At 42.7% G+C, this 22,856-nt stretch overlaps 1 protein-coding gene across 1 annotated transcript in view; it reads right to left on the bottom strand.

Annotated features, from left to right (window-relative positions):
* Positions 1–2,243: 2,243 nt before the first annotated feature.
* MTMR10 (myotubularin related protein 10) overlaps positions 2,244–22,856 on the bottom strand; it is a 431,932-nt gene continuing 411,319 nt past the window's right edge. Inside the window, exon 16 of the mRNA XM_069624915.1 lies at positions 2,244–7,617. Within this exon, the coding sequence (XP_069481016.1) occupies positions 7,021–7,617 (597 nt within the window). The 3' untranslated portion in view covers positions 2,244–7,020. The remainder of the gene's footprint in view (positions 7,618–22,856) is intronic.

The following is a 22,856-nucleotide window of genomic DNA, read 5'->3' as shown; positions in this document are numbered from 1 at the left end:
AACGTAACATTCAAAAGTCTCAATGTTTTAAACTATTCACTGTGGACATCCCTCAGCCAGGTTCGCACTTGTCGCCACAATGTTTCACAGGTATATCACTGTTTACCATCAATTTGCAGGCATCTCTCCGCCGGGTCCACATTTGCCAATTCCACAGTTCACTGAGTTTTCTTCAATGTGCTTAACTATTGGAGCTTCTTGTCTAGGGAGTCATGGACGGCACCACGGCAGCAAGTGCTTTTCCTCGCTTTGGCTATCAGCACGTGAGGGCCGTGTGTGCTGTTGACACCTGGCACACCACACACCAGCTGGACTTCCCGGTCTTATGATTTCCTGTTCGGAGGCTTTGCAGGTCTGAGGTGAAAACGGCAAGGACAATTCACTTCTCGTCGTCGTCCCTCCAGGTCTCGCCGCCTTTCTCCTCCATTTGAACTGCCGGTCTGAGATAGCCGTTAGCTTGTGTGTTTGGCCTTGCTCAAAGTGTGCACTCATGCTCCACCTTTTTTCCCTGTAGGAGTGGGAAAGGGCCATCAGGTGTGCGTAGTTATTGGTAATTGCCTGACTCTGCCTGACCCTGGGACAGGTCAGGTAAACAGCTCTGGTGTTAGTCAGTTGTCTTTCACAACATGCGTAAGTGTTTGTGTTGGAAAAGGGGTGGGGGGGTACAGCTTCTAAATATCCTACAGGATAGTGTTGGGAAAAGGTGTTATATAAGGAAAGTGGGTACCGTGTCTCGCTATCAGTGTCCCACTTTCACTCCCCGAAGACCCCCCCCCACACAGGTGATCCTCCCCCACTGGTCCACCTCCAGGAACTGTATCCAATAGCGATGGCCGTGTCCTTGCCACCTGGATGACAGATCTCCAGGGATTAGTGGGTGGGACACTTTCAGGTTTCTCACAATATAAGGCAAAGAGGATTCCTTTGACGTACAGCAAGTCAACCCACAGTGTTGGGCAGCCTATAACGTGATCTTTAGGCATATTAATACACGTGACGATTTGAGTCATTGTCAAGCTGGCCTCATACTAATTAGAGTTTTCGGTTTACTTTATAGATTGAGTATAGAGCTGAAGCCTGAAGAAAGAATAAAGTATCTGTACTATGAGAATCCTATGAATGTTTGCTACTGAAGAAGGGATTGTTTTTCCCAAAATGCAGTGAGCTCTTTTTTACATATGAATAGGACTTGTTGATTAATGGGAATACATCTATTTTGTAACATTTGTTGCTGTATATAATAGGTTTCATGAAACATGATTTTGTGTAATTATACATTACTCTCAAGCCAATATTTGACTTTTAAATTGTTGTCCGACGACTTAGTCAGTTTATTAGTGTGCAGGGGACCGGAGTGGTCACAAATTGAAAACACTATATTCCTTCTCTGAACAGGGCAGACACCTCCTCCTCCTCCCAACTAGTAATCCCAGGATCAAACTCACCGGTTGGGGGTCAGGGTGGGGAAAATGTCCATGCTTTGCAGAAAGTTACACAAGATCCTTGTGTTGTATCGATCATTTCAATAGTCTCCAGAAAAGTCTCCCCCAATTCCTCACCTCGCGCCCCTTCTTAGCTATTCTCATCAGAGCAGATAGAGAATCTCTGGAAGCAGGACTATGCATCCAAAATAGACCTTGGTATCAATTCCCACTCCCTTGTAGTGGTGGTGAACTACATACTGAACTAAACTTCCATTTCAAACATTGCATCCCAGGTGAGCACTGAGAGATGGTTCACCGTGCAATAGCTATTTACATTGCTACAACATTATGACTGTGCTGAAGATCTGAAAGGATTGCAATCTGCACATTATTTGCCCCCAGTCAAATCCTTCCTATGGCTCCTGGTGGAATGCAAGCCTTTTCACTGTACAAATGTTCCACCATCTGGATTCTGTGCAGAGCTTTGAAGGTCTACTTCCCCTGCAGGGGGATGTATATCAATCCTACTAGATAACTTGTTTCAAGCAACATAAGCCGAGCAAACGGCTGCCTCGCTTCAGTCTATTCTAGAACCCATGCACTTGAATGTATATCTGAAAAACAAAGACGGACCAAACACCACACAAATGTTCCAGAGAATGTTGGTTCATGTGCCATCCTAAGTCCACCCACTTGCTGATTCCAAGAACAGATACAGTACACACCGATACAGATGGAGGTAAATTGGAATTACACCAATGACCTACAAACCCAACAGATCAATCACCCGAACCATGTAGAGCCATAACAGAACACACCTTTTTTTTTTAAAGTTAGTTTATTTGTTTCAGTTTTCACACATTTCACAAGACCACCCCCAGCCGTGATGGGATTTAGCATTCCCCAGTCTACTCCCCTTTTAGTAACAGTCATTAATAGGCACACATGTTCTGCATAACATGTTAATGTTAATTCAGTGTGACCATATTCCTGTCAAGTTCTTAAGCTTTCATTGCAGCTGTTCCTAGAAACAATGCTTAGCTATCACTTCTGATCCCCCTTCCACCCAAACAAAAAATAAAAATAGTAGAATTTTATTTGGTTGTTTTTCATAGATACATTATCCCACATTATCAGAGCATTGGAAAACAGTTAACCGTATTTACTATGCAATATAAAAATAATAACAGTTTGTTAAATCAAACATTCTCTTTCATCCATACCTTTACAGTACAAACCTACAATTAAACATCAGGACAACATATCTATATGCAATTCTTTGGAAAAGAAATACAACTATATTACCAAGACTTCATACACTATAACCTTACTACACAACTCCATGTGATGAGGCGGGGCTCATCAACCCACAGAATAGTATAAATCACAAATATGCAAATAATTAAGCATACATGACATTTCCGTTCTTTTGGCCTAATTCAAAATGTTTAAATCTGGAAATAGTGACAATATGATTGTTTCCCCAAATAGATGGCCAGAGAAATTGCTGAAAAACAAATCTGCTAAAAATGTGACACATATCAGGAAAATAGGTGGGAAACACCAGTAAAGACTCTCCGCTGTGCTGGCTGAGAACATTTGTAGCCAAAGTAGCTACAAATCGGGATAAGGAAAACTCAAAGAAACACTTTAAAAGTAGCTTGAGTCTTCACACATTTGTCAGTGGGAAAATGGGCAGCGAAACGTTGCTGTAGGTTTTCACAGAAAAGTGGGCTAACATTTTTCACTCATCTGTCTTACTTGTTCTCCAGCCATAGCCCTTGGCTGGCCCTATTGCAAGTTGTGAAAACTACAAAACATTTTCTGCTGACTGTATTCACTCTAAACAGGTCCAATACATTTTAATACCACATTTCTCAAATGTTGGAATCTTGGCACAATTTAATGCACAAGTTCACAAAATTTGCAAAAGTGAAATTGCCCATTTTGGCGTAACCAGACAAAATAGCAAATACAAATTGTTATATGTAAAATGTACATAACTCCTATCCGTGGTAGAGATCCTAAAACCCAGAATAGATTTTACCGTTTGGCGAGTTGACAAACCCACCACCATTTTTAAATACAGATTTATAATTAAGACCCTTGCTTTTATCACATACTTTGTGAAAATATATGCCATCACTTTGCATACTGTGAAAAAAATAGTCTCACAGTAATTAAGACACAGCACTGACTGATTCAAACCAAGGTTATACAATGCTACACCAAAGTTATCATAAAACATTAGCTTTAAAGGAATTAGTGAAATTATAAATAGTACCTGACTAATTTACAACAAAATATACACTTTGAAAACTACCTTCTAACAGTTTATTTAATAAAGCATTAAAACAGTAAGCGTTTCAGTGTAATTCAACCAAGAATATTGGTAAATTGGAAAAAAGTAACAAGTAAATTAAGATTTTCATTGTGCAAACTGCCCCAAATCCTGGGCCACTGCAAAAAATTGCATTTTTGAATGAGTAAGCAAAGACCGAACATTAGGATTAGTCAGTGGCTATGTACCTGTAACATGTGTTAACTGAACAGATTAGTTTCAGTTAGATAAGTGGAACTTACAGATATAGGTTGATAGCATGGGTGAATGAACGTGCATAATATTGTTTGTTATAAAGAAGCATAACTTCAGAGCCATTAAACACTTTAATGCCTACCCCAATACGATTAAGTTTAAAAAATGACTGCAACCATCCACAAGGTTTCCGTGGACATTTATACTAAGGATGACTAAGAAAGGTTTGAGGAGATTAGTGGTTTGGTGGTTAAATTGTTAAATCTGGACCAGGAGATAAACATTGTAGTTAGCACTCCCAACATGAGCAAACCGCAAGAAGTGAGAGAAAAAAGATGGGATCCACCTGAAATCAACAATATCAAAAAACCTGAGGTGTGTGTATTTTGACCTTTCACATGATGGAGTAGCCCTCATTTCATGCTGTGCAATGCTCACAATAATAGTGGCAACACATGTGTCTGATGTGGCAAATAAATATCCCAAAAAAGGTTCTATTTCTAGATAAAATAATTAGAATGCCAGACCTGTGGAAACTTAAGGAATGCCTTCTGAGTAATTACACTGGCAATTTGATATAAGAGCAAAACAGTTTGAAAAGAAAGACTGACGCTTCTATGAAAACCACATATCCTTATTGTAAAATGTTTGTAACTTGGTCTGAAAGTTAACATTAATTTAATAGTGCACAGCCTCATCTTGAGGCCTGGAGAAACATTCCTTTTCAAAATGTAAGTTAAAATGATCAAGTACTGAACTATAAAATGCATATGCTACTTAAAGTGTTGTGGCATCCCTGTAAATGAATGCAGTTTTCTTTAAACAAACCTCTAGTCATTTTCTATTCAATATAAGTAGAAAAGGGATTCATTGTAACAGTGTTTACAATTTTTTAAATTTCTAAAAAGGAATTAAAGCAAAAATGGGTAGACTTAACCAATCAATTGTAGGATTTTATCGATATAAACACATTTGACATTTTCTGCCAGCAGAAGTACAAAAATAAAGAAAGGAAAATGAACTATAGAATGTATCTGAAAGAAGACTGGCTTAAAAGAGCACTGCACAGCAGATGAACATTTGTGTTTGCAGATGGCATGGTTTATTTCACTCTAAGCAGTGGATTTACCATTTGACCAGTGCCTTAGGACAACTGTAATGATCCAACTACCAGCCACAAGAAAGTGTGAGAATTGTATTCCTACTCCGATGGGACATCTCAGTAAGGAGTAGTTACAACAGCATAAATAAATGTAAGATTAAGCTTCAAATCATCTATTCACTGAATTCAATTGTTGTATATTGCGCACATGTGATCTGTTGCCTGCTTCCGGGTGATTTAATGGAGGTGTTCCAGAGAAGGACATGGCTGTAAGGCAAGCAGAAGTCCTAGCTATATACTAATGACCAATTGGTTGGGAACAAAATGTGGCTTGGGTATGGACAGGACTGATTTACTGTGGCAGGAAAAAAAAAGTCTACAGTGTGACATCTGCAATTAGAACAGATATCACGAGAATGTGGCCATCCACATCCCAAGCAGGGGGTGGGCCTGCTGAGGACGTGGACAGCCACATCCTAGGCAGTGAGATAGTGGTTTATTACACATTTTCGGCTCTGAGTGGCACAGACATCATTTTACTCCAACTAATATTTAATGAAGTATTATTGAATTTGTGTGGTTTTTTTAATAGATTTTGAGATAAAACAACTTTAATATCAATTTCCTAACAATTCTAACATGTATGCGTACCTAAGATTGAGAACAGCAGCCCACATCTTGATTTATAAGTGGTAACAAATAAAATGGTATTATATACCCGTCCGTTGCTATGTAGAAGGCAAGACTGCCATAGCTTTAGTGTTGTGCGGTTAGGCTGAATGGTTAAACTATGAAGAAACCTGTACAATGCAGAGCAGAATTTAACACCCCACTTAATTATATTTCAATGCGCTATATACAAATGTTTACATTACTTCATTTCAATTCAAGGCACTTCTAATCCTATAATCAACTATCTACAACAGACGTTTTAAAGGTAACAGTGCATGTTATATTAAAATGCATTTCCTATGACCCACAGGGATGCTCAGAGTATTAAACACAAAAGTTAAAATATAGTAATTGTATGTAAATGTTCAGGCAGATATTCACACTATTAATCCAAGCACACAAACTGAACATCTTAAAAAACAAAAAAAAAAAAACAACTATTATGCTTCAAAACGCTTCAATATAAAAAATGACTAGTAGTTTGCCAACATAGTGCAAAAGTTATCTAATACATTGCAACACATAAATAACCCAAGTTACTCATTTTGGATTTTAAATGTTCTTGTTTCCTTGCTGCCAAGTAAGCTACATCAATCAGAGGTTTTGATAAGGATGCACTTTTGTCTTTGCAAAACCTCTTTTAAAATGTGCTTACATTGCTAATCGAAGCAGAAATGCACATGTGTCGGCAGACAATAGAAACAGAATGTAGGTTACGAGCAAAACAAAAAACAGATAAATACCTGTAGCTCCGGAGTTTGACAGAACATTCACTCAACTAAGCTGAATTGCAGTAAAGGTTGATGACAAAATGTTGAAAATTATAGAAAAAGTCCATAAAACACTTGGGTAATACGGTTTTACAGTGACTATATTCAGTGTAGAGGCTATAAATAGCCTATGCAATACACCACATTTATTTTGTATATGTTTGTAACCGGGACGTTCCTGTCCCGTCAGTTGGTTCAACTGCACTACAAACACAATAAAAAAATAGGACACTTTGGAGATTTTGTAGAAAGAAACCAACCCATTGACAAGAGAGTCAGAAACCTCAGATATTTAGATAACTTACATGGCAAAATAAAGTCACTTCTTTTTTAAATAATTGTGCGAAAGAAGCTCCATTCTGTTGGCTTTTAAATACATGTGCAAAACTATGTTATAACAGTATTCGTATAAAATATAGCTTCAAATGCAGCAGTTAGCAGTGTTAATTTCAAGAGGACGTCTTGGCTTACAGTTTCCAACTGTGTCTCCGACTACGTGGTCCCGTTAAAGTCTACTTAATCCTCATTTGCAAGAGTTTCAGTGGAAAGCCATATTTTTGTGCCACTTAAAAATTTGCTTAAAGGTGTCCCCAAAATACTCCGCCGGCATAAATTACCTACAGGGGAAAATGGGAACGAGGAAGAAAGGATGTCTGTGCTTTCACAAGTGCCATTTAATCCATCTGCTCTGAAATACAGCCTGCTTTGTTCCAGTTCAAGGCAGTTGGCTGGCATTGGACTACTCCTGTATTGTCTAAGATTTCTATTCAGCTTTTCAATCTCATCAGCCAAAAGAGAGATTTTCTGAAAGGCAGTTATGGAGCCACCATTATTGATCTGAGCCTCTGGAACCCAACGGAGGTAGCACAATTTCCACAGTTTTATGTTAATCCCAAAGAGGTGGGGCAGAAGAACGCCATGAAGGTCGACTGGCTTGGAAAACCATACTCTGAAATATTGGTCCATTTCATTGATCGGCGTGTCAGTTTGCAGAAGGAAATCAGGTTTTAGCTTAAGTATTAGTGAATTTCGTCTTGGAAGAAACTCTTGTTCGTTGATGATCCCATTCTTAAACATGGGAGGCATTCCTCTTAATGTTGAACTGTAGTTTTTCTGTATGTAAAGAACAAACGAACATAAGTGTTAGTGAGGTTTTCATTAGTTTACTTTTCATGTCTTCAAGGTGAAATGAATGACCCCTTGATAAGGAGAATGCAAGTGTTACATGGTGAATAATTTGTCATTTTAGTCAAAATGTAAATGCTCATCAACCTATATCTCGTGTTCATAACCAGGACTAACAGGTGGAAGAACAAATTACTCTCTTACCTGGTAACGTTCTTTCGATGGAATGGTCCGGCGACGTATTCCATATCTATGACAGTAATCACCACAGCTGTGCTGCTTCGGAAAATCTTTCGGCGTCTGCGTCCTGCGTTGATGACGTCGATAAGCCGTCCTCGAGGACCTCCTCCGACGGCCGACGTCACAAGATGTTATAAGTAGGACGCACGACGCCCATAGCCTCTTTTGTAGTTTTTTCCCAGAACGTGTGGCACCAATCGTCTGCCAGTATGACCACAGAAAGCCTTGCGGAAAAGTAAGCTGCAATCGCATAAGAAATTCTGTAGCGGGGTAGGCAGGGAGGGAGCGGTATGGAATACGTCATTGGACCATCCCATCGAAAGAATGTTACCAGGTAAGAGAGTAACTTGTTCTTCGAGGGGATTGGGTCCTCCGACGTATTCCATATCTATGACAGACTCCCAAAGCAGTACTAACGTAAGGAGGTGGGAAAAGAATTTAGAATGTACAAATTTAGAATGCCCAATCAAATTGCAGAGTAAAGGACTGCCTTACCAAAGGCCAGATCCTGCCCCCGGATAGCATCGAGGGAGTAGTGACGTACAAAAGTATGGACCGAAGCCCAGGTGGCTGCATCACAGATGTTACGAATAGGAACACCCCTCTGCAGGGCAGTAGAGGCAGCCATACTCCTGGTAGAATGGGCCCGTAAGCCTACCGGAGGGTCCTTACCCGCCAAGCGGTAAGATTCGGAAATTGCCAAGATGATCCATCGAGACAAAGTCTGCTTAGTAACAGCTTGTCCCAAACGCCTTCCAGCGTAACCAATAAAAAGTTGATCGTCCACTCTGACCCGGGACATGCGTGAAATATAAAAGCTTAAAGCTCTCCTAGGATCCAGCCTATGGAGCCTCTCCTCGTCCTTACCAGGATGCGGAGGAGGATAAAATGCCAGAAGAATAACCTTCTGGCTTAAATGAAACTCCAACACCACATTCGGAAGAAAGGAAGGACGAACTCTAAGGACAACCCTGTCCTTGTGAAACACTGTGAAGGGTGGCTTAACTGAAAGTGCCTGTAACTCACTCACCCTGCGAGCGGAAGTGACCGCAACTAAAAATACAGTTTTAAGAGTTAACAGTCTCAAAGGGCAGGAATGCAAAGGCTCAAAGGGAGCACCCATCAGAAACTTGAGAACAAGATTCAGATCCCAACAGGGCACCTGGAAAGGTGACGGAGGGAACACATTAGTGAGCCCTTTCAGCAACTGAGAAATCAAAGGGATTTTAAAATAAGAACACTCCTCAGACGAGCACATAAATATAGACAGCGCCGCCAGGTAACCTTTAATGGTACCTACTTGCAGATCCTTGTGGGCCAAAGAAAGCAAAAAACAGAACGACAGGAATGTCACATGAAAAAGGATCCACATTCTGAACCCTGCACCAGTCGCAGAACTTCCGCCAACGGCACAGAGACTTTGTTGCCGGCCGTCTGGCTGAAAGCAACACCTCCATCATGTCTACAGGGAGGTCCCAATCCTCATACCTCGACCTTTCAGAAGCCAAGCGTGAAGGTTGAGGGATATGACCTCTGGATGGAGAACCTGACCCCCCTCTCGTGAGAGCAGCTCGTCTCGGTAGGGAAGACAGCGTGGAGGGCAGATGGACAAGTCGAGAAGGTCCGGGTACCACGTCCTCCTGGACCATGCCGGAGCAATGAGGATCATCCAGGAACCGAACTTCCGCAGCCCTTGCGGGATGACGGGGACTGGAGGAAACGCGTACAGCAGTGAGAACGACCACTCCACCACGAACACGTCTCCTAAGGATCCTCTTGGAGGAAATTCCCGCAAGCAGAACCTTTCGCACTTCTGGATGACACTGGAGGCAAAGAGATCCACTTGAGGGGTCCCCCAAAGGGTGAAGATCTCCAGGAGAATCTCCTGAGCCAGCTCCCACTCATGAGAGATCGTGCTCTGCCTGCTCAGAGCGTGTCCTTCGACAGCCTGGCCACCGATGGCGTTGAAGACTTCCTCTGAGGCGGAACCTCGAGAGAGTCCATCAATGACCTCGGCGCCACCGGCATCAATGTCTTCTTCGAAGACTTCACAGGTGCACATGGGCTCGAGCGCGTCGAGGACCGGGACCTGGAACGGGCATGACTGGAACGATTACCCTTGTCCGAGCGGGACCTCTCCCGCGAATTGTGCTGACCACCCGAGCCCGAAGGCGTACGAGCGGTGTCTCCAGTACGGTCACGACTGACCCCTCTCGGAGGCACGGACAGACCGGAGCCCTGCGATTCAAGAATTGCCAACATTTTCTTCCCGAAGGAAGCCCACTCCTCCGGAGAGGAACGCTTGGTGGGATAAGAAACCTGCCGACGGGCGGAATCCTCAGATGAGGACGGCGAAGGCGACCGATGACGGCACTTCCGGGAGTGCCTCGAAGAGGCAGAGGAGTGGCGGGACCCACTCCAGGACCGTGACCCCCTAGACTTACGACTACGATGCGGAGAGTCGCCCCTCGAATCGTCTGTCGAAAGCCCAGTGGACCTCGCCTTCCGGGGCTTGGACACCTTACCGACCGACAGCTTCTTCTTACGTTCCCGCAAGGCCTTGGACATAAGCGACTGGCAGTCGACACAATCATCCGTGTCATGGGCCTCCCGAGGCACCAGAGGCAGGCGTTGTGCGAGTCTGTCACCGACATCTTGGACCCACAGTCCCCACACTTCTTGAAGCCCGGACGCGGGGTGGAAGAAGAGGAAGACATCCCGTACAATACTACACAAACGAACAGGTTCGAAGAACCGAAAGAACAGAAACTCCAAAGAGTCGAGGCGCGCCAAGATTTCCGAAGCGAACACGTTCGCGGAAAAAATGGAACTGAGGCTATGGACGTCGTGTGTCCTGCTTAGACCATCTGGTGACGTCGGAGGAGGTCCTCGAGGATGGCGTATCGACGTCATCGACGCAGGACGCAGACGCCAAAAGATTTTCCGAAGCAGCACAGCTGTAGCGATTACTGTCAGATATGGAATACGTCAGAGGACCCAATCGCCTCGAATACAATTTTAATAGCAATCAATCTAATCAACTAGTCTTGCTGTTCATTTTAGTTGTAAAACTGCTGTGAAATATAGAACTATTTGGATTCTGGACACACAAGATGAGGTGTCAGTCCTACAAGCCATCGGGCAACATCAGTCCAAATCCTTCTTCGGTCTGGAGCAATGATTAACTAGTCAACCAAATACGCAATTTGACTGGTCTGAATTAAGCATTTGGGTGGCACCAGGTTAACTCTTTCATAATGAACATTAATACTACCAATCCAGTCATGACAATAAACTATGCATTCAAGTTGAGATCTTCTCCCTTTTACACACAAAAAAACCAATGTTTGCGTTATCTATGAAAATGATCTTTGGAATCTTGAGCTAACTATACAAAGATATCAGTACTGTTATGTTTTGTATCTCTAGTAAGAAAAACTATAGATGGACTCAACAACAAAAATATACACAATGGTAATAAAAGACTTCATAATGACAAGCAATGGAGATCGGAATAAGCTGGGTGAGACCTCGGGGCAATAGATATAGGACTATCAAAAGAATACCTCTCTAAGACGAGAACAAGTCGCAAAGTTGAGCAATAAAGACAATGTTGAGTGAGTGTTCATGCACCAAGTTCCTCTGCATATAGATGTGTAGACCTTTGGACACATTAACTACCTGAGCTCACATACAGAACTTTGCAATGTATCAATAATGAATGCATCCCCCCCTCACACGGCTTTGGGGTGGCATAGGAACCTATTCAAGGAGCTAGAGGGTCTAGTTTGGCTACTGTGCCCATATACAAAATTCAGCACTGCACTTCGAGAAATGCATTCCTCTCTCCAAGATACAAATGTAATGTAGAAGCTATTTATCATTCCGAATGCTGTATCCTCTTACTCTTGACATCATGGCAGAGGAGAATGGAATAAATAATGAACAATATGACATCACAGCAGGGGGGATACACCATTTTCTCTGCCAGGCATTCTCTTTTCCAATTTTGTGTTGCTTTGAGGGGAGAAGGAGCATGTGGTGTCAATACGAGTGTTGTGGTGTCGTAAAATACCAATAACAGAATTATTATCACTTTTAACGCACTTTGGTCGTAATGTGGAGCAAAAAATTGACAACACCCTGCATTTAACGATGATGTCAGTACTATCCGTGGTAAATCCCTAATGGAGTTCTGCAGACTCCATGAATGGAGATTAACAGTAGCATTCCGCCACTTGTAATCTGGTGGATTGCAGAAACAATACATTAGACTGGCTGTATGTCCCTGTGAAATGGCACCAACCTCAGAGGACCAGGGTATTTTTGTTCTATTGTTCCTAGTTCCCATGTGCCTCCATTCTACACTCCCTACAATGCTAGGCCACAAGGGGTAGTCGCAGGTGGTAAAAACTATGGATTGCATTCTGCCTATGTTTTGAGTGACCCAGTGGACAACTCAATGTTCACCCTTGCTGTCCACCAGACAGATGTCACTGTGTGTGAAAAAACTTTAGTTGCAGAGCCGTTAAGGTGAGAACTTACACAACAAAAGCCCGGAAATTCAGCTACAGCCACCCTAACTTCACGCCCCATGTTGTGCAGCCTATGACTACAAGGATGACATCCTTGATGATATTGATTCTCTGTTTAAATTGCAACACTAACCGGCTATGGTTAGTGCCCACGGCCTTTGGCCGTGCCCACTGTATAGTTTAGAACACAGAGAGGGGCAACTAACCATAGCATTCAGCCCTGGCCAGTGGCCACAGCTTTTGGCTGTGCACACTGTATATTTTAACACATTAAGGGGCAATTTGCATGAGCACTGGATTGTATGCACAACCATCTTGCTTCCTGTTCTGAGAGGCGCAGCGCAAACTCACTGATGATGCCCAACAAGGCTCAAACACGTGTATGGGGTTGCTGTTAGTACTCTTGTTCAGAGGAGAATTGCCAGGCATTTCAGTGCTGGGCTGCCCATGGGCAGGACAAAGACCGATATGGAGGGATATTTCCTCTCTGTGAAAGGGACAGTGAGCAAAAGACTTGGTTGAGACTCTCCCGGGGGGGGCATCCACCCAAGAACAGGTCAATGGGCTGCGTTTGTGCCGGTAGAGACTCCCAGAACCCCCTTTGTTTTACCATATACAGTAACTACGGCTCCTTGCCTGCTCTCTAAATACCTCGACCACTGTATCAGTTGCTGCACCTTTTACATCAATACTTGCTTCTCAAGTGCTATGTATCTGTGGACACCATCGTATCCGTTTGCTCACCGCCTAAGCTTTTTGATCAGCATCAGCCCACTGTAATTGATTGCCTTAGCTCATGTTTGATTATCAGCCCACTGCAATTGATTGCCTTAGCTCTTGCTTGAGCATCAGCCCACAGTAATTGATTGCCTTCGCTCATGTTTCATTATTAGCCCACTGGAATTGATTGCCTTCGCTCATGTTTCATTATTAGCCCACTGGAATTGATTGCCTTAGCTCATGTTTCATTATTAGCCTTCTGTAATTGATTGCCTTAGCTCATGCTAGTACTGCCTGAATGTACAACACATTTTGTATACAAACAAGCCTATTGGTACCAGACATTACACCCTGACCTATGATTTGCTTTTCAAACTTGCCTATCATCTTAGTTGGTGTTTTATACATAGTTTATTGAGTTATTATACCTTGCTGCAATCGACCTTGGGGCACTGTTTGCCACTGTGCTAAACTTCGTCTCATTAGGCACCCTACTTGCATTACGTCCTCTGCCTAGTTTCACTAGTATGTATGCCCTACCAGCTCCAGACTGCAATACTATAATCAACATGGCAGTTACCTTGGGTGATATACCTACACAATCCCCACCTACCAACCCGGCCCATCAACAACTGCCAAGTAATATGGATCAATCCTGGGGCTCACCCTACTCAAACAGACCTTGCAACACAGTTTCCAGAAACATTAGGCTCCGCTCAAGACTGTCCAAACTATTTGAGCCACTTGCCAACTCTATGACCAATACAGACTTTAAGAGAAAATGCCTACACAGCAGACAAACCACTACCATCGAATAGCCTAGGCCTATTACCCTCCCCTCTCCCACAACGGACAATCCTATTTGCAAAAAGCTTCAACAGATTAATCCCCATACCGCATCACAGGATGCTGGAGTTACCAATTGTACCTCCCCTTCTCTACTGACAGGTAGTATCGCGCAAGACCTCAAAGGAGCTTTAATAAATGCAAGATCTTCAGTCGCGCATGCTACATAGATATCCAACCTTATCCTGGCAGAAAATTACGACTTTCTTGCCATAACTGAAACATGGCTTCATGCATCAGCAGGTCCTGCCCTTATGTTAGCAGTTCCTGACGACTACACCATTCTGAGAGTAGACAGATGTGAGGCTCGAGGAGGTGGCATAGCTCTCATTGCAAAATCTAATTTATCCATGAGACTAGGCTCCTCACCAGACATTAAATCTTGTGAATCCCTCACGTCCAAATTACCTATTTCTAACTCTCAAACACTTACAATTCATCTCATTTATAGGCATCCAGGACCCATCAGTTCATTTGACGAAGATATCTCCCTCATTCTCTCTGACAAACTAAAAAACTCCCCGCAAGTATTACTTTTAGGGGACCTCAATCTGGGATTTAATAACACAAAAGACCAACAAGCAACTGTCACTGCCAATATCCTATCTGAATTTGGCCTCACCCAAAGAGTGAATTTACCTACACATGACAAGGGGAGAACATTTGATTGGGTGGTGGATTATAACTGCAGTGCCTCGATCACTGCTATAACCCCCAGGTACGGACAGACCACCACCACCTCTTATCATTCTTACTAACAACTAAAAGGCCTACAACCAAAAATATCCTATCCGCTTCCTCCCACCTTAATAAGAAATAAAAAGAACATTACGGTAGATAAACTTCAACCCCTAATCCTACCTACCATCAACGCATTACATGATATTATTGATCCCGACATACTACTTGATGAATACAACAAAATTATGACCACAGCTCTAGACTCCATTGCCCCTCTAAAAATGAGAAAAAGCAAGCTCAAAGTCCACCTCAACTCTTGGTTCACTCCACACTTGAAAACCTGCAAATAGAACCAACCTCATTAACATATCATCGCGCTACAAGAAAGAAATACTCATGGCCAAACAAGAAACCTACAATAATAGAATTTTGCAAGCAAATTCAAGTACAAAGGAATTATTTGTAATTTTAAAAGAATTAGAAAACCTGATCCCAGTCAATTGCGTGAAGGACAAAACTTGGTGCTTCAATATTCAGCAAGCGCTAGCCAACAAAGTCACCACCCTTGAGGACAAGATTGCTAAAACAAAAGCTACCTTAACTAATATGCACTCACCAGACAATACCCCCTGGGCCCTCTCAAACCTTCACTCCGTTTTAGTTTTTCTAAAATTTCTATTCGAGGTTGAAAAGGTCATCCTTTCCCTCAAACCCTCAAATTGCCAGGGCGATAAATGCCTAGCCCAAATAATGAAGGACGCAGCGAGAGCCTTAGCCCCTTACATAGCAAAGTTAATCAATGCTTCATTCTCATCGGGCCCTATATTCTCAAAAACGGTTAAAGTCACAGGTAGGGATCAAACAAACCTCTTACTCTGTGAAGGTATCTTTATCATATACAAAAAGAATTTCAATTCATTATGCAGTGTCTCTGAAGGTATTACCTCTACCCATTTCCATACATGAAGTAGAATATATCTGTAAACAATTATAACATGTTTTATTAATCACAAATCATCATCTTTTGTAAAACATGGTCATACAAATGATCATTACACATAAAACACTTACAAAAACCTAAAACACCACAAGTGGAAACACCATAAGTGGGTCTTAAATACAAAGATTTCTTGGAGGATCAATATGTGTAAACCATTCACACTGATTCCAATGCCTCAATTTCAGCTATTTCATGTTTCTATTGGTACACATTCAAATAGTATTTATTGTGTTTCCACTTGGCTTTTACTTATGGATGCAACATTTGACCAGAGTTATAACATTGGCAATTATAGTCTACGATCATATTTGTCTATGCTCCCCAGCGTTTTCAGACATCAATATGCATTCCCTACTGATATGGGCTATAGACATTCTTTCAGTAATGTTCAAATCCTATACTCGGCATTTAAGCCTTTATGGTTGTCATTTACAAATTAGGAACCCAGCATTTGCACAATGCCACTGAGCCGTTCATGATATGAACATCAACATAACGGTCATTAGAAGCGTCTTTTGGTATCCCTATGACACAGTTTGTTTACATTGTGACGTCACACATTTTCAGCAGCGGAGTGTTCATGTAGATACACCAAATACTGTAGCAAGCTTGCAAACCTCACAAAAATGCCAGGGGTTGCGTTCACCATCTGAATAAAGGTTACGCTGTCCACCCACACGTGTCCTATAGTTGTGTCCTGAAAAGCAGCCACAATCAGGGGGAAAATAACTGCACCAGTATTGCAACCTCTCTTACCTCATGCAGGGAAAATACTCAAGACTTAATTGCCCTCATCAATTCCCCTCCTTACCCCTTTGTCTGGCATTTAACAATACAATACTCCACTTTATAAAGATAACTTGAAAAGTACACATACCATAGTGTCATTCAAATATATAAATCCTTATAGAACTATGTTAGGAATAACGTGTACAATTATTCCCCCATCTTCACTGGGAGACTACAAATACCTGAATGTAAGTAGGTGTAATCAACCCCTTTCCAAGATGGCACACGAATCGCCTTAGGAATTGTAGATTTGGACAGTATACCATCGAATTGGATGCATGCGGAACGGAATGCCACCAGACTCCTATTAAACGTTACACAAAATCGTCACTCAACTTTATTAGTGAATGAACTCCAGTGAATGGATTTCAAAACGCTTTAGGAATTGCATTTTGGACAGCATACCATTAAAGTGGGCTAAATGTGGAACGGAATGCCACCAGAACCATGTCTGTAGGATATACAAGGACCCCAATTTCAAGCGTTACAAAAATAGTTAAATAAAAACATTACACAAAATCCTCCCTTGTGATATATATATATATATATATATATATATAACAAAAAGGTTATTCTAGTTTGCCTCATACGTGCAAGCTGGATTTCCATTCTCTCTATATTTGCAGCTCCTTAGCCAGAGACAGTAGCTCTCTTTTCGTATGGGCCTCACAACAGCTTGACCTTTAGAGTGCAATACTTTCAAGGACTGGCAGTAGCTAGGTTAAAAAATAAAATACTGCATATGCAGTGTATTTTCTTAGTGTATTATGAGATATTTAATACTAAGAAAACACGTGACATACAGGACTGTGGACTGTCTCCCACCCATGCAGTAACCAGGACCGACGCTGCTTAGCTTCAAAGCGAGGAAGAGGGCCGCCCCCTCAGGCCATGTTGCTCTAAGTGGCCTTGTAACTTGTGCTTATTCATTAGACAGCATAGCGTGAGGGGGCCAGCCCCTTCCTCGCTTTGAAGCTAAGCATGGTCAGTCACGGTTTCTACATAGATAGGAGTCCCGTATGCCCATTGTGTGGCCAGTGATTTTTCACCCCCAAGGTCACTGCAGCTGTAAAAATATATTTTAACTTTTTTCCTCAATAACCACGGCTATGAACTACAAATACCCTTGATTATTATTTTACCCACGGCTATCTGTAGTCCATACTAAACCAGTCATCCAGGTATCCCATCTGTGCAGTAACCAGGGCCAACCCTGCTTAGGTTTAAAGCATGGTAGGGGCCCGCCCACACAGGTCATGCTGCTAAAAGTGGTCAAGTGGTCTTGTAACTTGTGCTCATTTATTAGGCAACATGGACCGAGGAGGCTGGCACTTTCCTCACTTTGAAGCTAAGCAGGATTTGTCCAGGTTACTGCATGGGTCCCAGATGCCTATTTCCAGTGCATGGACTACAGATCGCCACAGCTATGTGTAGTTTTATAGCCGCGGATACAAAAAAAAAAACAAGCGCTTCCCATGCCCTCGCCACGTGCCCCCCTCATCTTTGCCAGCTTCTCCCAACTCCCCAGATGGCCTCTTCACCTCCCCTGCCCTCTCCCATGCCCCCAACAACACTCGCTGTTTCTATGACAGCTTGCTTTGAAATGTTGGCTACTCTGTTTGAAAGTGGAGGTTACAGAAAAGCTTTGTGTTGCAAGCTCAGTCCCTAGATCCCCTTCAATGACCAAATTTCACTTGGTGCCTGCTTACCTCCCCCCAACCTCTAGCGTGATGGCATTTGCATGTTATTTGTTTTGTAAATGGCTTTTTCCTTTCTTCCTGTGTTACATTTTCTGATATCCTCAACTACAGCCACAACCATCTCTCAGATCGAAAAAAAAAAAAGAAAAAAAGATGGCGGCTGTTTCATTGATAAACACCCAGGTCTTGCCAATTTCTCCAACGTTTAGTTATCTATGTTGGAGAAGGGATCACCCCTTTTCCATCAAATATTTCAAACGGAATAAACCCAAACCACACATGGATTGCGAGTCAACGCTTCATGCACAAGTTGTGTTGGACGTGGTCCAAATCCGCCCAGAGGTTTGGGCTGTGCGGTGGAGCAAGTCTTTACCCTTTTTTGTCTATGGGAAAATGAATACGGACAAGCCAGAGGTTTCTATTCCTTCTTAATAACAGAACTTTTCACACATTTTGCAGTCTGAGGGGGTGCCTGCGCAGCCCTAATTGTCTTCCATAATTTGGCCAAATCCATTGCATGAGTCAAATGTTATAAGCAATTAATTTTTTCGGATTTCATATGCGGGTCCGACTCACCTTAACTATAGGGCAGCAACCACTGCCCTATAATATATATAACTTGGCCACCATAGAATCAGTCCTTGGTTGCACCTCTATTCCAACTGACATAGATGATGGACTACATGTCTTTTTTAACTGTGTCTTTGTCCTTTGTTGTGCTGCGTGATCAAGCGCTCAGTTGAGCGTGAAACGCGTTGTAGGTGGGCCGTGCACTAGGCGTCCTGCCCCTGTTTGTCTTGCTGTTTCCCCAACCTTTTGTTCTGCACAATTGTGCAGTTCCTTACTATTAAATTAACTTCCCACTGTGTGAGCTCTATATTTCTGGGTTCTCTTCCCTTTTGGGACTGTAGGACCTCACTGGGTCCACGGAGAGTGCGGTCCGTCCCCTCTCCTCTGGTTTCTTCATTATTTATACACGGTGCATACCGTGTTGGACCTGCACCAATTTTCTTTTTTCTGGCGCGCCTCCGCTTAGAGTCGTTTTTTCAAGCGGAATCGCTGCTACTGGGGGCAGACTTCTCTGCAAATTGGAGCCGAGCCGTACCCATGAGGAAGCATAGCCCGAGAATACCTGCCTATGCGAATACGAGACGCGTGCCGGAGGATGCGCGGACTGTGGCCGTATGGTAGGTGACTGTCTTGTGTGTTCTGCATCTTTTCTCATCTGTCATTACGATGGTATTGTACTGCTCTGGTACTCCACCCTAGTTTTTCTTGTTGCCATTCTATATTGCCGGTTGCAATAGTTTGGGCATGCCGTGGCTATCCCACTCTAAATAAATAAATGTATTTTTTCGCTTACACGTGATGAATGTTTTGCATTCATGTTGGAAGTTCTTGTCCATTGAAATAATTTGTTTTCTTCTGGACCTTCCAAGTGACAGGGAGATACGCAGCATTTCAGACATGCAGGACGCCTGGGCAGCAGCTCGGCTTGCACAGGCCAGGGACCTTTTTAGTGAATCTCAAGTGATGCCTACTTCAGTACCCTCTATTGGGTCAAAAAAGAATAATGCAAGTCTCAATCCGGAAATAACTTTACTCAGAGACATTGAAAAACTGCAAAGAAGGGAAATCTCCAAATGGTCGGAGGAACATTCTTTACAAAATTATTTGGACGTTGGGCGCATACCACGAGGATTACGAATTCTGACAATGCCCTCCTTTGAGGATCAAGATCCTGGCATGCTCCAGGAATGGGGAGATGCCAGTAAAGGTTGCTCAGCACACTTCCTTACCATCTTAGTCAAATATGCCAAATCAGACCGAGCAAAGGCATTGGAAGAGCTTGCGAAAAAGGAAACGGAACTTAACAAAACGTCGCAGTCTGAGGAGGGGAAACAACTCTGTGTCAAAATCAATGAATCTTTACTCAAATATATGAAGATAATAAGCAACGAAAGCATTGCAAGTTCATCAGGGATAAAATTGACTATGCATTAGGCAGGATCTTCACTTTTGCCAGAAGATTTGACTCACTACGCAAAAAACCAGCAATTCAGCCCACAGCTGGTGGTGATCCTGGTTCTATCTCGTCTGAATCAGATGTCTCAGTTTTTGAAAATGAGGAGCCTTCTGTCAGACAATTTTTTTAGACGAGATGAGACTGCTATGCCACGGTGGGAAGAATCAGAAGCAACGCGGAAAGGGGCGAGGCAGAGGAAAAGGAAGAGGAAGGGGACAGAAATCCCGAGGAGGAAAACAACACGGCGAGGCCAGCGTGGGAAACGGCCCAGAAGCATGCCAAGAGAGCAGAGCAACGCGCCCTGGGACCAAAAAATAACCAGTGACAATATGAAGCTGTGTCAAATTATCAATCTGTCCTCTCATGTCCTCACCAAAGCCCAAACCTCGGTCCTTTCGCTTGGACTTAACTTTTGCCCCACCGAAGCATTTGATTATGTCCAGTCACGCATTGACCTGGATACATTTATCCGAAAGATCAGACTCAAGAAATGTTTTTCTTTAAATCCAACTGTGCCATAACCACCAACACCTCGTATTGGCCACACCAACCTTCTGATCTCTGATATTCCATCTCTCATGGACCTGGCCTGTCTTGAAGATTCTGACTATGATCCCTCAAATGCTTGTCTTGTTGATTTCGACATTGACCCTGACTGGGATGTACGCACCAAACTCAAGGGTAAATCTAAATTCAATCCACAGTATCCTGTTGGTGGATGCATTGAAGCATTCTATGATTTGTGCATTAGTGATTTCAGAAAACTACGGAGAAGTACCATCAAGAGCAAACACAATCTCACTTCTGCTCAACTCACGGCCATAGGCGAATTACAAAGCTTGCCGAATATTATCATCAAACCGGCCGATAAGGGTTCAAACATTGTAATCCAAGATCGAGTACATTACGTAACGGAGGCCAATCGTCAACTCAAGGATCGACTGGTATGCCCAACTTTCGAAAAATCCCTTTTGTGACATACAGTCTGAACTTAAAAACTTATGCACTAAATGGGTTGACATTGGCCTCATAGATGATGATTTTGTTACATTTTTGGCTCCATCCTGTTTCACTATACCTACAATCTATTTTTTACCCAAAACTCACAAATCTCTTGTTCATCCACCGGGCAGACCTATTGTTACTCTTTGTGGTTCTCTCCTTGAGCATCTGGCCCAGTTTGTTGACAAAACTTTATTTCCTCTTGTGTCAGTTCTACCTTATTATTTGCGAGATACTAAAGATTTTCTGCAACATATTTCTAATATACCCTGGGAGGATGGTCTGCTTCTAGCAACCCTTGATGCTGTCTCCCTTTATATCTCCATTGACCATCAAGTTGGTATGGGTGCCTGCAAATATTTCCTTGATACCCGCTCATTGAATTTTCACAGTCACAGTTCCAGGATTCTTGAAATGCTCTCTTTCTGCCTAAATAACAAAGTTTTCTTGTTCGAGGGTTCCTTTTTCCGTCAGGTAAGGGGCACTGCCATGGGTAGTACTTTTGCTCCTTCATATGCAAACCTGATAATGGGATGGTGGGAGGCCACTTTCCTTAGTGATCTACTTGCATCTAGCTTTGCCACACATATTGTCGCCTGGTGGCGATATATTGACGATGTATTCATCATATGGAAGGGGACCGGAGCTGAATGGCAATCATTTGTGAAACAGATTAATACCAACATGTCCAATCTGAGCTTCACAGAGTGTAATAGCATGACTGAAATTGTTGTGACCCTTGAAAGATCTGCCCTTCATACAGCACTATACAAAAAACCCTCAAATACCGGTCTGCCCTTACATGCCACAAGCTGTCATCCTACGTCATGTAAACATAGTATTCCATATGGTGAATTTATCAGATATCGCAGGAATTGTACAGATTTAGCATCCTTTGACCATCATTGTGCCTTGGCGGCTCCAGACTTTGTTAAGCAAGGCTATGAGCGCAGAATCATAGAACTGGCCTACACCAAAGCATGTGGACTATGCAGGGACCGCCTATTGTATGGCATTAAGCCTGCTAGAACTACTGTCAACGATGAACCCCGTCTGTCACATTCGACAATGCCTCCAATCATGTTCGCAAAATCATAGAGCGACATTGGCGGGTTCTCATCGTTGACAAAGACTTATGTCCTCTGCTTTCTAAACGTCCAACCATCACGTACAAACGTGTACCCTCGCTCAGGGATAAACTGGTCTCTAGTTTCTTGTCACCTGTTGACACCAATCCATCTCTCATGAAATCACTGATGGAATACCCCATAGGCTTTACTAAATGTTTTAAATGTAAGGCCTGTGCTCATGCCACTGCATGTAAATCCTTTTTACATCCGGTCACCCAATGTAACCAGTTAATCAAGCATTCAATGAACTGTGATACGACTTTTGTGGTTTATGTGCTCTTATGTCCCTGCATGAGATGGTATGTCGGGAGTACCACATGTAAGCTTAAGCTCAGAATATTACAGCACCTTAGGGCAATTAAAAATTCAGATCCCGCATACCCTATGGCCAAGCACTTTAAACAAGAACATAATAATGACCTTTCTCTCCTTAAATTCTTTGCAGTGGCACATATCCCGATCCATCCTAGAGGTGGGGATCGTGTGTTAAAGTTAAGACAGCTAGAGACCAGATTCATTTTGGATTTCGACACCAAGTTCCCTAATGGTCACAATCTC

This window comes from Ambystoma mexicanum, chromosome 11 (genome assembly GCF_040938575.1).
Source record: "Ambystoma mexicanum isolate Mex_15411 chromosome 11, UKY_AmexF1_1, whole genome shotgun sequence".
Taxonomy (NCBI): Eukaryota; Metazoa; Chordata; class Amphibia; order Caudata; family Ambystomatidae; genus Ambystoma; species Ambystoma mexicanum.
This window is presented reverse-complemented; position numbering and strand designations above follow the sequence as displayed.